This window comes from Aplysia californica, unplaced genomic scaffold, assembly GCF_000002075.1.
Source record: "Aplysia californica isolate F4 #8 unplaced genomic scaffold, AplCal3.0 scaffold00456, whole genome shotgun sequence".
Lineage (NCBI taxonomy): Eukaryota > Metazoa > Mollusca > Gastropoda > Aplysiida > Aplysiidae > Aplysia > Aplysia californica.
This window is the reverse complement of record NW_004797726.1, coordinates 605,365-617,536: the sequence shown is the minus strand read 5'-3', so window position 1 is coordinate 617,536 and position 12,172 is coordinate 605,365. Positions and strand designations below refer to the sequence as shown.

The following is a 12,172-nucleotide window of genomic DNA, read 5'->3' as shown; positions in this document are numbered from 1 at the left end:
TTACGGAAATGAACAGATAGATATTTTGAGGGATTTAAATTTTAAGGAGTTGCCAGTGTGATGCCAAAGAGTTGTGATGCAAAAAGGGAGACAATTAATTCTTTCTTTACATGCTCGGTTCTAAGTTGAGCTTACTTCCCTTAGAAAGGAAGCTGCTGTTATGGTTTTACCATTTCGTACAATTGTCGGTGAAATGCGAAAACGAAAGTAAGTATGGAGCAGTGCCCGGATGCACTCAAGGAAGACGTCGACGGTCAGAACTCTGCGAGAATATTGAGTATTTTGTGCGTTCAGAGTGAAAAGGACTATTGACAAGAGCTGATCTGCTTTGAATCAATGTAATTTGCACGTGAATCGGAACTTTCAGGTTGGTGAGTGTTATTGTATGAGTAAATTAACTGCAGAGAAGTAGCTGGGCAAGTCTCTTTGTGCTGAAAGGGATTTTAGAAGTATACAGTTTGCCGAAAAAACCCGGTAATTATCGAAACCTCCTGAAAAAATGAAAGGTGGTAGATCTATATTAATTTTGTTATATTGGGCCTTGCTGATTCTAGATTTTTACTAATTTCTTTTTTGGTTTGGAAGAGTAGATTTACATTTTACTTCTCTGTAGATTTAACAATGACTAACAATGATTTCTTTTTTCTATTTGCTGTCTCTAATAATGTAATGATTTTAATAGACTATTGCATTTAAAAAACTTCAAAACACTTGAATAATGATGAAACGAAACAAAACCATAGGCGTAACAATAACAAAAACGCATGGCAGATTAAAAAAAACAGTCCACGGTCATGTCACGGATAACATCCTTGGCCTTGGTCGAAAGATCCTAGTTGGGAAGACGAGAGGAGCTCCTCCTTCATGCTGTTACTTTAACCAAACCCTTTAGCCTATAGATTCTTTATTTATTCTGTAATATTGTCTAAGGCTTCCTCAAGCCTTTCCTGCTTCCCCATTTTGTTTTTTATTGTCTTCAATTATAGAGGTATAGAGAAGATCTAGAGAGAATCTAGTCATTGTATGGTATGACATTTTGAGTAGAAAAGTAGAACTACAAAACTAACATCTTTTTTTATGTAAGAATGGTAAACATGATTCCTGAAATAGATTTTTTTTTCTGGGGCCAGATCTATTTCTCCGAAAGCTCGGAAAATAAAGTTGAACTCTTCTATTTCTCCGAACAGTTCCCGATCTCGAGATTTTTTTTTTCATTATTTCAAGCGAGATTTAGGCGTCATCCTTTCATTTTACCCTTCTGCGAGGACTGGGACGTCTGGGAAGAAGCATTTTTTGCATCAAATTCAATTTCTAGAGCTAGAGATTTTTAAATGTCTGAATATTTAGATACTTCAGTTGTGGTTGGGCAACGTTCCCGGACTAGACCGTACTTCATTTGAAAATAAAAAGGTACTGCGAGAAAACAAGACTGCTCGACCTTGGCAGTAACCTATTTTGCATTTAGTCTCCCAGCAAAAACTAAAATCCTCCAGGTAAAAAAAAAGTTCCTCCACGCCCCCCCACCACCCGTTCACACCTTACACACACTCACACAGACACACACACACTCACACACTGTACATACACACACACACACACACACACACACACATGCACACTCACACAAACACACATGCACACACATGCACACACACTCACACACACAAACACACGGGCCACTCCATTCGCTTATTATCAACAAATCTCGAGAACGGAAACCGTTCGGAGAAATAGAATTCAAGTTTATTTTCCCGAACGTTCGGAAAAATAGAGCCGGCCCTTCATTTTTGCCGCAATTAAATAGTTCTTGAGTGATATTGATGTTTGAAAATTGTAATAATTGACTTGATCTTAAGAACATATTATGGGGGGTTTCAGAGGGGCATTCCTCCCTGACCTAAAAAGAATCTTCGGGGGTTTCAGGGAGGCATCATGCCCCTCTGCATTTCACATAGATTGGATGTATTTTTACTTGAAAGCAACTGATTTGCAAGGGTTTTAGTGGCCATATATATTATGTGTTTTACAGCAAAAATTATGGCATTTAAGCCCTCAAATCAATGTATCTGTTTGTGGATGCATAAGTAAAAATTTACCATTGATTTTCATTGAAAGGGGGAAATTACATGATGACAAGAAGTTTTAAAATGAATCACCAAAAAGTAATTTCATGATTTGGTTGGTCGATATGTATAGATGAAGATATTGGGGTACTTTTCGAAAAAAGTAATTTCAACATTTGGTTGGTCAATGATGATCATAAAGATGAAGTTATTGGGGTACTTTTCGAACAGACTTTTAAAATTTATTTCCTTTCTCTAGATGTTGCATGCAAAAAAAAGAGAAATTTTGCTCTTTATTCTGTCATCTTGTCTCTAATACACTCCATTAAATAAGATTGTTTTTTCCCAGAGAGATTTCCAGTATTGAGGTATGCAGATGGGCGAGAGGGGAAAACCTGCGGGTGATCAGAGCCTTTTCATAGTTCTCAAAGATGTCCGGCCCGGCATGAAGAACCTTCACCTCATGTTCATTGTTTTAGAAGTTGGTGAGTTCTATACCAGTTTTATGTTTGTAGGAAATAATTAGTTCTGAATTAGTGTCTATTATTTCCTTTAACAAAGCCAGACTGCTTACAAAGTGATCAAAGCATATTTCGTTTGAAAAAGGAAGTGGTTTTTCTCGGGGTGAGAATAAAAATGCGATCGACCTCTCACCCGAGTGAGACTTGCCAGCGTTGGCTATTCTCACCCGATGTGGAACAAGACCTGTTTTTCCTAATTTCTGAATACTTTTTATCGGAGTGGATGATCAAATTGACAAAAACAGAGAAAAAAATGATGTTATAGCAGATAGCACGAAAGAAACTAATTTGGTGTCTACAAAGATGCTACGGTTATTTCAATTTCAATTGGAATTGATCTGAACTATGCCGATCGCTATATTGCTTTGCTCAGAAGTTCTCACTAGATCTAGGCTATGTACATCTTTTTCTCTCCCCACCCCTTTTCTCTCTGTCTGTCTCATTGCACGCTTTCAACACAAGAGCGCTGGAACGTTTGTTTACACTGATATCACGGTGAACGCACACCAGGTGAGAATAGCCAAAAGGCTCGCCATCTCACCCCGGGTGAGAAACCTACAACTACGCTATTTTTGCCTCGGTTGAGAAGAGAGGTGGCCTTGAAAAATGTTTTTTGAAGGTTTTGATGCAGTAGTCTCCGCCTAAGATCCCGGTGCTCGAGAGCTAGGAAAATGCAGGTTCTTGTGCAAACTGGATCTTAGCCGACACACCAAAGAAAGAATCTTCAGTCGTCCATGGCCTACAACCGGTAAAAAACTCTGAATTGACTTGACCCTTGGGTGAGTTTATGAGATGGCAAGCAAAGAGTGGTCAATTTTGAAGACAAATCACAGTGGCATGAGGCATGCCATTTTCACTTATTATCCTTCATGAATGAATTTCAACATCTTCGCTTTTCCAGTTGCCCCTCCCCTTTACTTGTCCAAAATTTATAGCTTTCCATTTTCATCTCTGACCGAGTTCCCCCTGCCTTTGTCGTCACACACCATTACGTTGTGACTACACCAATTAAAATTCAGTCTGTCTGGCAAATTCGGGAGTTGAGACAACTATTGTAATGGTAAGGAAAGAGCTTACAGTTCGTTGTGATCCCGCCTGGAGTGAACTTGTTAGCCCTGCCCACCCAGCGTGTGATGTACAGTAAGTTTAAGTGGAGAGTTCAGATGCGAGTGCAAGGTTTGGGGAAAACAAACACTTCGGTCAGTTCATACCTCGGTCAGTTCATACCTCGGTGTGATCCCATCTGGGTCAAACGTCGTACGGTTTTATCTAGTTTTACAATGCTTGTTGTATGATCACATTCACAAGAATGGCTGATCTTGGCACGACGGGCAGTTCAGTGATCTCAACTTTTCACTCTTGGTTGATCGGCTCTACTTGCCCGCGTTTCGTTCCATAAATTATGATCTGAAATGTGAGATCTTAGCCTAATGTAACCCTTCAGAGTGAATCAGAGCGGATCTTAGACGGATGACTTTTATAATACAAAAAATTCTGTTTTCTTAATAAAAAACAGCAGAATCTTAAGCGAACCAGGATCGTAAGTGGTGGCATCTTAGGTGGTGACTACTGTATACCTTATCCTGTGAAGAGAAGGATTTGATATGTATGATGGTGTACCATCGTGACTGGTATACAATGAAGGTATTTGTTGAAGTATTTGAGATACACATAGTGTCACATTTTTTATTTGATCTCATAACTCGCTTTCACAATGATCGAAATCTTGATCATTTTAGCAGTTTTATCTATTCATTCGTTCAATTTTGTATTTTGAAATTGCAAATAAGAAATGCATGAAATGTAATATTTTCAAATAACTACAGACACTGCAGTGTCTTGAGTCAGTGTTGATGTCGTTTGCTTACAATGTGTAGATAAGAACACAGTCAACTAAGATAAAGAGTAAATTAAAAGAGGAAGGGACAAAGCTCATTCTGAGGGAAAAATGTCGCTTGCTTGTGTAGAGAAGTCCTGAGGTCCAGGCATAGGATTGGTAGTGGTGGTGATGTAAAATATTGATTGTGTTTATGCAGTTTGTTGTTATGTGTTTCCGCAGGAAAGCCAACTCGCACCAAAGAGGGTCATGACGTGAGGTCATGTAAAGTCGCGGACAAGTCTGGTTCCATCAACCTGTCTGTGTGGGACGAGGCCAGCCATGCCATTCAGTCGGGAGACATTTGTAAATTCATGAGAGGGTCAGTATTTGCTTTGTCTTGTGTACCAGTCAATATGTGAACCTTCGTGCCTGTGTGAGAAGCTTGCAGAAGTACAATCGAACATGCTGTAATGACCACCTGTCAAAGACATCAGGGCTGCCAACCATTCTGATTTTGTCGTAATCATTACGGTTTTTTAGCCTCACTCCGAAATTCCGATCGTAAGGCGATTTATTACGATTTTTACCGTCAGCAGATTTTTGGCTATAAAAAAATATATTTTAGGCTCTTTTTTTATTTTACAAGTCTTAGTGCAGACCTGTAAATCGTCCACCAATAGTCGGATAACCGCCAACGCCAATCTCTAAATCAACCCCCCCCCGTCCCCCTAAAAAAAAGGAACAGCTGGCCCACGTCACGCGAGTTAGCCTTGCCCACAATAATACCGTATACGAGTAGTCGGAGTAGAAGCATCACTGCCACGCTGCTGGGACCCAAGCAGTCTAAAAATAGGTTTTATCGAATCGGCCGACTCACGGCGTGAGACTGTGTTTCTTCACCCCGCTCTTTTTTCGTAATTAAGACATTTTTTGTTCGTTGTAATATAGTAATTTTAAAATGAGAGCACTATTGCTAATTTTTATGGGAAATTAGGAATTTTCTTCATGGTCATTACTAAAAACCATGGAGATGGGTTGGCGGCCCTGAACATTCACCTGCACTATCAACCACCCCCCACCCCCCCATTGCATTAAAAAAAATATATTATAATGACACTGTCCAAGAGGACCACCTGTCTATGATGACCATTTTTCTCCTCAACAATGGGTGGTCGTCTTGGACAAGTTTAACTGTAAACACATCTTACAAGCTTCATTAAAAAAAGGAGGTGGTTTTGTGGAGGATTTATTGTTGTATTACAGTAAGTAGTATTGTGTTAAAAGCGACTTTCTATCTAATGACCATTTCCTAGTCAATCCTGGTGTTGCCTTTTGTTCTTTTAGTGAGACTCAGAATTTAAAAAAAAATTTCAAATATTACCAAGATATTTGGCTGTTCTTGTTGTCTTCCTTCCAATAGATTGATTAATTCCATATTTTTATTGGTCGAACCTGTCGAGTAACCAGGAAAAATCAGATTTTGTCTTGCCTTTTGAAACGTTGCAGTCTTTTTACTTCCGCCACACCACACATGCGATTGACTATAATATATAAAAGATGTAGATAAAAATTGATGGCATGTAATGTGGATTTTGATTATTTTCTGTACCCAGCTTGCTTCTGCACTAGTCCAGAAATTCCTCTACAGCAAATGAAATTCCCTTTTCCAATAGCTGCACACATGACTGACTCACATATTATGGGCAATTAATTATTTGTCATTCTTTATGAGTTTTTGAAAGTTTTAGTTTTGATCAACAGTGGGCTGGCAGGTTTATATTGAAGCTGAAATATTAGAATGTGCATTGCTTGCTTTTGGTTCTTTTCTTCTTGCCTATCAAAGAGTTGTGTGACTGTTCATGCAATTTCTCTTTCTTCCAGGTATGCCTCACTGTGGAAAGGAGGCTTGACTTTGTACACAGGAAAGATTGGGGAAATTGTCAAGGTTGGAGAGTGAGTATTTGATAACAGTGGTGTCGATGTGTGTGCTGTGTTTACTGTGAAATATGACATAGAGTGCAGTATATCATGGCATAAGAGAAAAGAAAATTGGTGTCTGAAGATTGAAGACGGGTCTCTCACAAAAGGGTGAGGATTGGACCAAGGAAGAGTGAACATTTGGCAGATTTGTTCCGCAGTGATTCCTGTGTCTCTGTCACAACGTATGCACTAAAGAGTTGGAAATACATCTGAGAATATGTCACAATGAAAAGTTAAAATTAATTTTTTAAGAGGAATGGGTATTTTGATATCGGAAGGGTTTAGTTTCGTACCAATAATAACAAGTTTTGAATATTTCCATCAATTCTGCCTTTGCCTGTTGAAGAAGGGTTTTGTTGTTTAAAAAGTTTTGTTCTTACAATTGTTGAAAGCTGGAGTGTGTATATTTGTTACATGTCTACCATGTCAGTATTGGAGTCTTCATTTTTGTGTAGTATGTGAATGACTTTTTGTTGTTGATTTTGCAGTGAAGTGTGAAGTGGTGTGGAAAAAAAATTGAGCTTGTTTTGCCAGACCTTATAATCTTACTTCAAGTATATAATACACAGTGACATTTTGTGGATGATTTGACTTTTCCGTTGTGCATGACTTAATAGATAAATTCTTTTTGATACTTGAGTTTATGTGAATATGTTTCTGATATTCTAGCTTCAACCTCAGGAGCTGGCTAATTTTCCTTTATGACATGACAAACTTTCAGTCATAAATAAAGTTTTTTGATATTTTGACTTTTATTCTTTGGTTTATATCAAGTTAAATATTCTTTAAACTTTTGTTTCAGGTTTTGCTTCAATTTTGCTGAAATGCCGAACTTTAGTGAACCAAATCCAGAATATTTAAAAGTTGTAAGTAAATACAGTTAATGTTATTGTTTTTCTCTTTTTATTGTGTGCACTATCTGGGGCCCACATCTTGCCTGCTTTTTTTGTACTGTCTGCATCTCCCCATACTTTAGAATAAATACTTCATGGTCACAGGAACAGTAACAGAGAGTAACAGAATTTGTAAGGCTGAGGCATCCGGAGAAGCAAGAAAATCATGACAGTCAAATCCTGATATTGACACTAGTCTCACAGACCATGAGCAGTCTGGTGGTCTGTTTGTGGAAAATTCTTTTGTTGAAAAAGAAACTGCTTGAAGTTCTCAAACGAAGCCATAAGAAGGTTTAACTAAGTGTATGTTTAAGCAGTTAAGCACACTACTTTGGGAAAGGGAAAGGTACTGTTATCTACGACCCGTTGTAGAGTTCATGTTCATTACAAGTTACTTGCTGTTATTTCCTTCACCCTGCACTCTTTAGTATGGTAGCTACCTGTGGTATCTAGCAAGGTCCATATTTTCTCTTCTTTTTTTAGATGTTAAAAGTCATCATCAGTACATTGGGAACAAACCACTATTATAATAATTATTTTTTGTCATTACTGGAGACAATGAATTTGGCGGCAGGTTTCTTTGCTGATACATGTTGTTTTGTGTCTGGCATAAAATAAAAAGAGAACTTTGTCTTACATCAGATGGTCATTTATGTTGGTGCTGATCTGACTTTCCTGATTTTTTTCCCCTCTCAACCCCACCCCCTCAGGAGCCACCACAGAGAAAGTCTCCCACAGAAAGCGGTGAGGGTGGGCCCAGTCAAGCCAAAGGGGACATTCAAGGGTCAAGTTCCGGGGTGCGACCTCAGCTCATGCAGATTCAGCCTGGTGAGTAGAAGCCGAGGAGTGTTCAACTTTGGTGTCGAGATGATAGACAGGAAGATTTTTTCTTTTTCTTGCTCCTGTTTGGAAAATTGACAGAATTTGATCGTACTGTTTGTTCTGAAAAAGATGTTGGTACCAATCTATAATTTTTATTGCAGGTTTTCTTTTTAATTGCATGCTGATCCATAACACACTACAGGAGAACAAAATAGTTTTGTGGTGTGTAATGCCTCGAGAAAATAAGTTTCCTATTGAGTAGTTGGCGTATGACCTTATGCAGTTGCCAGCGCCGTAAAACTCTTACTAAAACATGAGTAGTTGGACACAGATTGCTTCTGTCATTTCCTGTATATATGGATCTTGCCACCAAAAAAGCCTATGAAAAGATGAACTAAATTGTTTGACAACTTTTAATAGATTGAAATTGCTGTCAAAGAACAGTTATAAATGGAGATAATATTTAGGGTAGATGAAGTCTTAGGTGTATAGGACATTTGTTAACTCACCGAGCGCCACTCCCGCAGCGTATGCGGGTTCAACTATAATTGACTATAAAGTAAACCCAGCAGTTTAAAAATGCTTGCAAATAGCCCCAGTGGTTTAAACAGGGTATTGACAAGCTAGTTCTTTGTGGTTTGTGTACATTCACCGCTTTTAGTGCGAATAAACGGGTTATTTGTCCAACGGACTGAACAACTGAAAGTAAGGAACTTCCGCGCAGTTCATTGTTGTTTCTGGTAAGCGAAGCATGGCATGGTGAGTTGTGTCGAAGTTTATTGAAACTCTCGATAATTTTGGTGAAGATTTAAGTGACTAAGTGACAGTGAAGTATCAGATAGAAAACTTCATAAATCAAAATGTGAATTCGCCTAGCAGTGATGAAGATGACTGAGAAAATGACATTAGACCTAGATCTAGGTCTAGACCAATATCGTCTCTCGATCGTGAAGCTGACTCGGCAGCGAGTACTCATCTTGGTCCGGCTGGGGATGATGATAGATCTAGCCCCAGTACTAAACTCTAGTTCAAGTCAGTCCCCAAAGTGGAGAAGATATATAATGTACCCAGACCTGGGACATCTATCGACAGATCTAGTCTTAGCTCTAGCAGCGCTGACAATGAAAACACTTCTCAGCCTTTCACCGAGGAAGATCTTGATCTTTTATTTATTTTTTTTTCAAAATTAATTATCACTTACATTTTCATGCTACTTCACTGTGCACACTCATGCTTCATTCTCCTACACACAAACACACACTGCCACAACTATTTTGTGTAAATTTAATAGATTTCAGCTTTGTCACATCACTTCTTTTTTTTCAACATTTTTTTTTCTGGGGCAAATTTGTCCCAACTTTCTGTCCCATACATTTTTTTTGTCATTCATTCTTCACAAAATATGTTTATTATGTCTGTTGAACCCATATCTTATTAAATAGCACAGAAAATTTCAAAGAAATAGCATTTCATTTCAGTTTTTAATGAATTTTCAAAAAGTGGGGGAAGTGGGTGGTCCCCTGGGGCTTGGAGGCAATTCGGGGCGTGGTGCTCAGTGAGATATGGTCGACAACTTTTTGTTTGAAGAGAAGTTCCAGTTGTAAAGATGTCATGAGGGATTCATTCTTGTTTGTTGTGTATACTGAAATGTTTTCATTATTTATCATATAATTTTGTGTGAGTGTTTGTGTCTATGTATGTAAATGTGTTTGAGTGTGCTGATGTATGCAGACCTTCCACTCATCCCGATTTAGTCGGGATTTCCCGATTTTTTGCCCCAAATCTCAATCCTCCCGATTTTCCCGATTTCGATCACGTGTATCCCGATTTTTTGTCCCAGTCTGCTGTTGTGACGGATTTTTCTTTAAACATACTCTGCCTTCTCCTTTATCGCGGAAAGCACCCGTCAAACTTTTTGTCAGTAGGAACTCGCAGCACTATTTCCCGAAATATCGATGCCGCAAATAGTAGTTGACTCTCCCCAAGTTGTGTGTGATCTTTTCCCGCACTCAGAATTCTCCGATGATAGCCTGGTAACTGTTACAATTTGGGACATTTAATAATCGATAATATTCGTAGTTCCGCTGTTACTTTCAAAACAAGCCTTGTTCGAGGTCAGGTAACTGCCCGTTCACATCAAACACTCGGACCAGCGACAGTCTTTCTAACCCTTACACAACTAACTGTAACTGCGGTGACAAGACTAACATACGGCCGTTGTCGTTGCTTTAGTCTGAACGCATTATGAGGAATAAGAGATTTGTTGGTACATTTGGTCGGTTGGCCGCCGTCGTTATCCTAGAAGTAGAACGACTCGCTTATCCGAGTGTTTTGTGTGAACGTGCAGTTAGTGTGACCCATTAGTAAAATTGTTTCAATCGCGCATTCGCGTCATGTGACATATCATCGCCATGTGAGTTCTGTGTGTCAGGGACCGTCTGTTGATGGGGTCAACTTAAGTTCATGTATTTCGGGACTTATTGGTAGGGGTGGGGGGTATGGACACTTGGAGTAGGAGTACTTGAGGCAATGCTTCAGGATTTACAAAACATAATGATAACTCGCACGTACGCACACATGCACGCACACACACACACACACACACACACACACACACACACACACACACACACACGCATGCATGCAAACAAACAAAGACACACAGAGGGCATATAGGCCAAGGAATTTATGGACACCCCTGGAAGAATTTTAAGTCAGCTTTGGCAGTCACCTTGGTGATTTGCTGTTGATCCCGATTTTTTTCACCAAATCTCGATTTTTTCTCCCTGAGATCCTGATTTTGAGGTTTCATAGAGTGGCAGGTCTGTGTATGCATACCCGGTATGTATTTTGTCATACCTCAGCAAATTGCTCTTTGTGAAGATCAGTAAAATGTTATGTTATTCTCACTTTTTTTCTCTCTTTCCGATGCTATGGATACAGGAAATGGACAGGGGTACAACCAGCAGCGCCCCCCAGCACGGCCTCCGTTGTCGGCTCCCCCTCGCGGCATCATGAATGGCAACAACAACAACAACAGCAACGTGGCCGTGGGCGGCGCAGCGGGTCAGAGTGGGCGGCCAAGCAGGGGAGGAGTACGCAGATGATGAACAGCCCGGCCCGGCTTGTTGTTTGACTAGTGATGTTGCTCTCTCAGCTTTTTGGGGGGGGGGGGGGGTCAGTGTGTTTCTGTGTACATGTGTGTGTGTATGCTTGAATGGAAAATATGGATCTTGAGTGGTATTTTTGTGTTCTTCCAATGTATGCTTATGTATCTCAATTGGTGTGTTAATATGGTGAGTGTGACATGGCTTAAGCTTTGATTGCAGATAGATGTATTGAGACATTGGAGAGTTTGGAAGTCTCTCATCCAACCTATTCTTAAAAGAAAGATGTTATTTTGAGGGGTTTGCCTTTTACTGTCTCTGTGCTGTGTTGACAAGGGCATTGGTTAATTAAGTAGAATTAGAATGTCTTTGTTTCTCGACATTGTGTGCAGTCCTGATTCTTTGGACATGTTGATGGAGGTCCCACACCGATCAGCCTGGTCTCTTACATACATGCCACCCACTGAGATTATATAAGTTTGTGTGAGTTCTACAGCTGGGGACCTGTCATATGCAGGAACCTTGTACCCTGAACATTGATCAGTGAGAGAACAGAAAGTGCAGGAAACAAGTTAGGACATATTTTGTTGAGCAGCTGTTGAGATGAATTAGCCTCAAAATTTGGACAATTTTTTGAAATTGCAGTTTCTTAATCTGTGGTATAGGTTGCTTGAGCTCAGTAAATATTTTGTAGAAATTCTAAATCTGAAGCCCCCCCCCCCCCCCCCCCCCCCCCCCAAAAAAAAAAAAATTTCCCCCCCGGAAAAAAATTTTGCTTTTTGGACTTAAAATAATTGAACAGCCTGCCAGCGATGTGTAGCTCTCAGTGTCACATTTTATGCTCACTCCTGGTCTTTCCAACTTGTGTACCTCTTAGTTTCAGGCCATTATAAGTGTATTTTATCAGAACTGTAGGGAAGCCTCGAGTGTAATGCAACTCTCATAAACTGCTTCCAGCAAAGAGATG

At 39.6% G+C, this 12,172-nt stretch overlaps 1 protein-coding gene across 3 annotated transcripts; it reads left to right on the top strand.

The window, feature by feature from the left end:
- Positions 1–218: 218 nt before the first annotated feature.
- On the top strand, positions 219–11,930 carry LOC101857508 (SOSS complex subunit B1-A). Of its 3 annotated transcripts, none has more exons than XM_005105188.3 (7): positions 219–367; positions 2,413–2,548; positions 4,644–4,782; positions 6,285–6,356; positions 7,186–7,249; positions 7,987–8,104; positions 11,042–11,930. In XM_005105188.3, the coding sequence occupies exons 2-7, from the start codon at positions 2,434–2,436 to the stop codon at positions 11,203–11,205; spliced, it is 672 nt and encodes a 223-aa protein (XP_005105245.1). In that variant the 5' UTR covers positions 219–367; positions 2,413–2,433; the 3' UTR covers positions 11,206–11,930. The 3 variants fall into 3 exon arrangements, with proteins under 3 accessions (XP_005105245.1, XP_005105246.1, XP_005105247.1); XM_005105189.3 differs by having other exon boundaries at positions 219–371; XM_005105190.3 differs by lacking the exon at positions 219–367 and adding an exon at positions 1,007–1,088.
- The last annotated feature ends 242 nt before the right edge of the window (positions 11,931–12,172 follow it).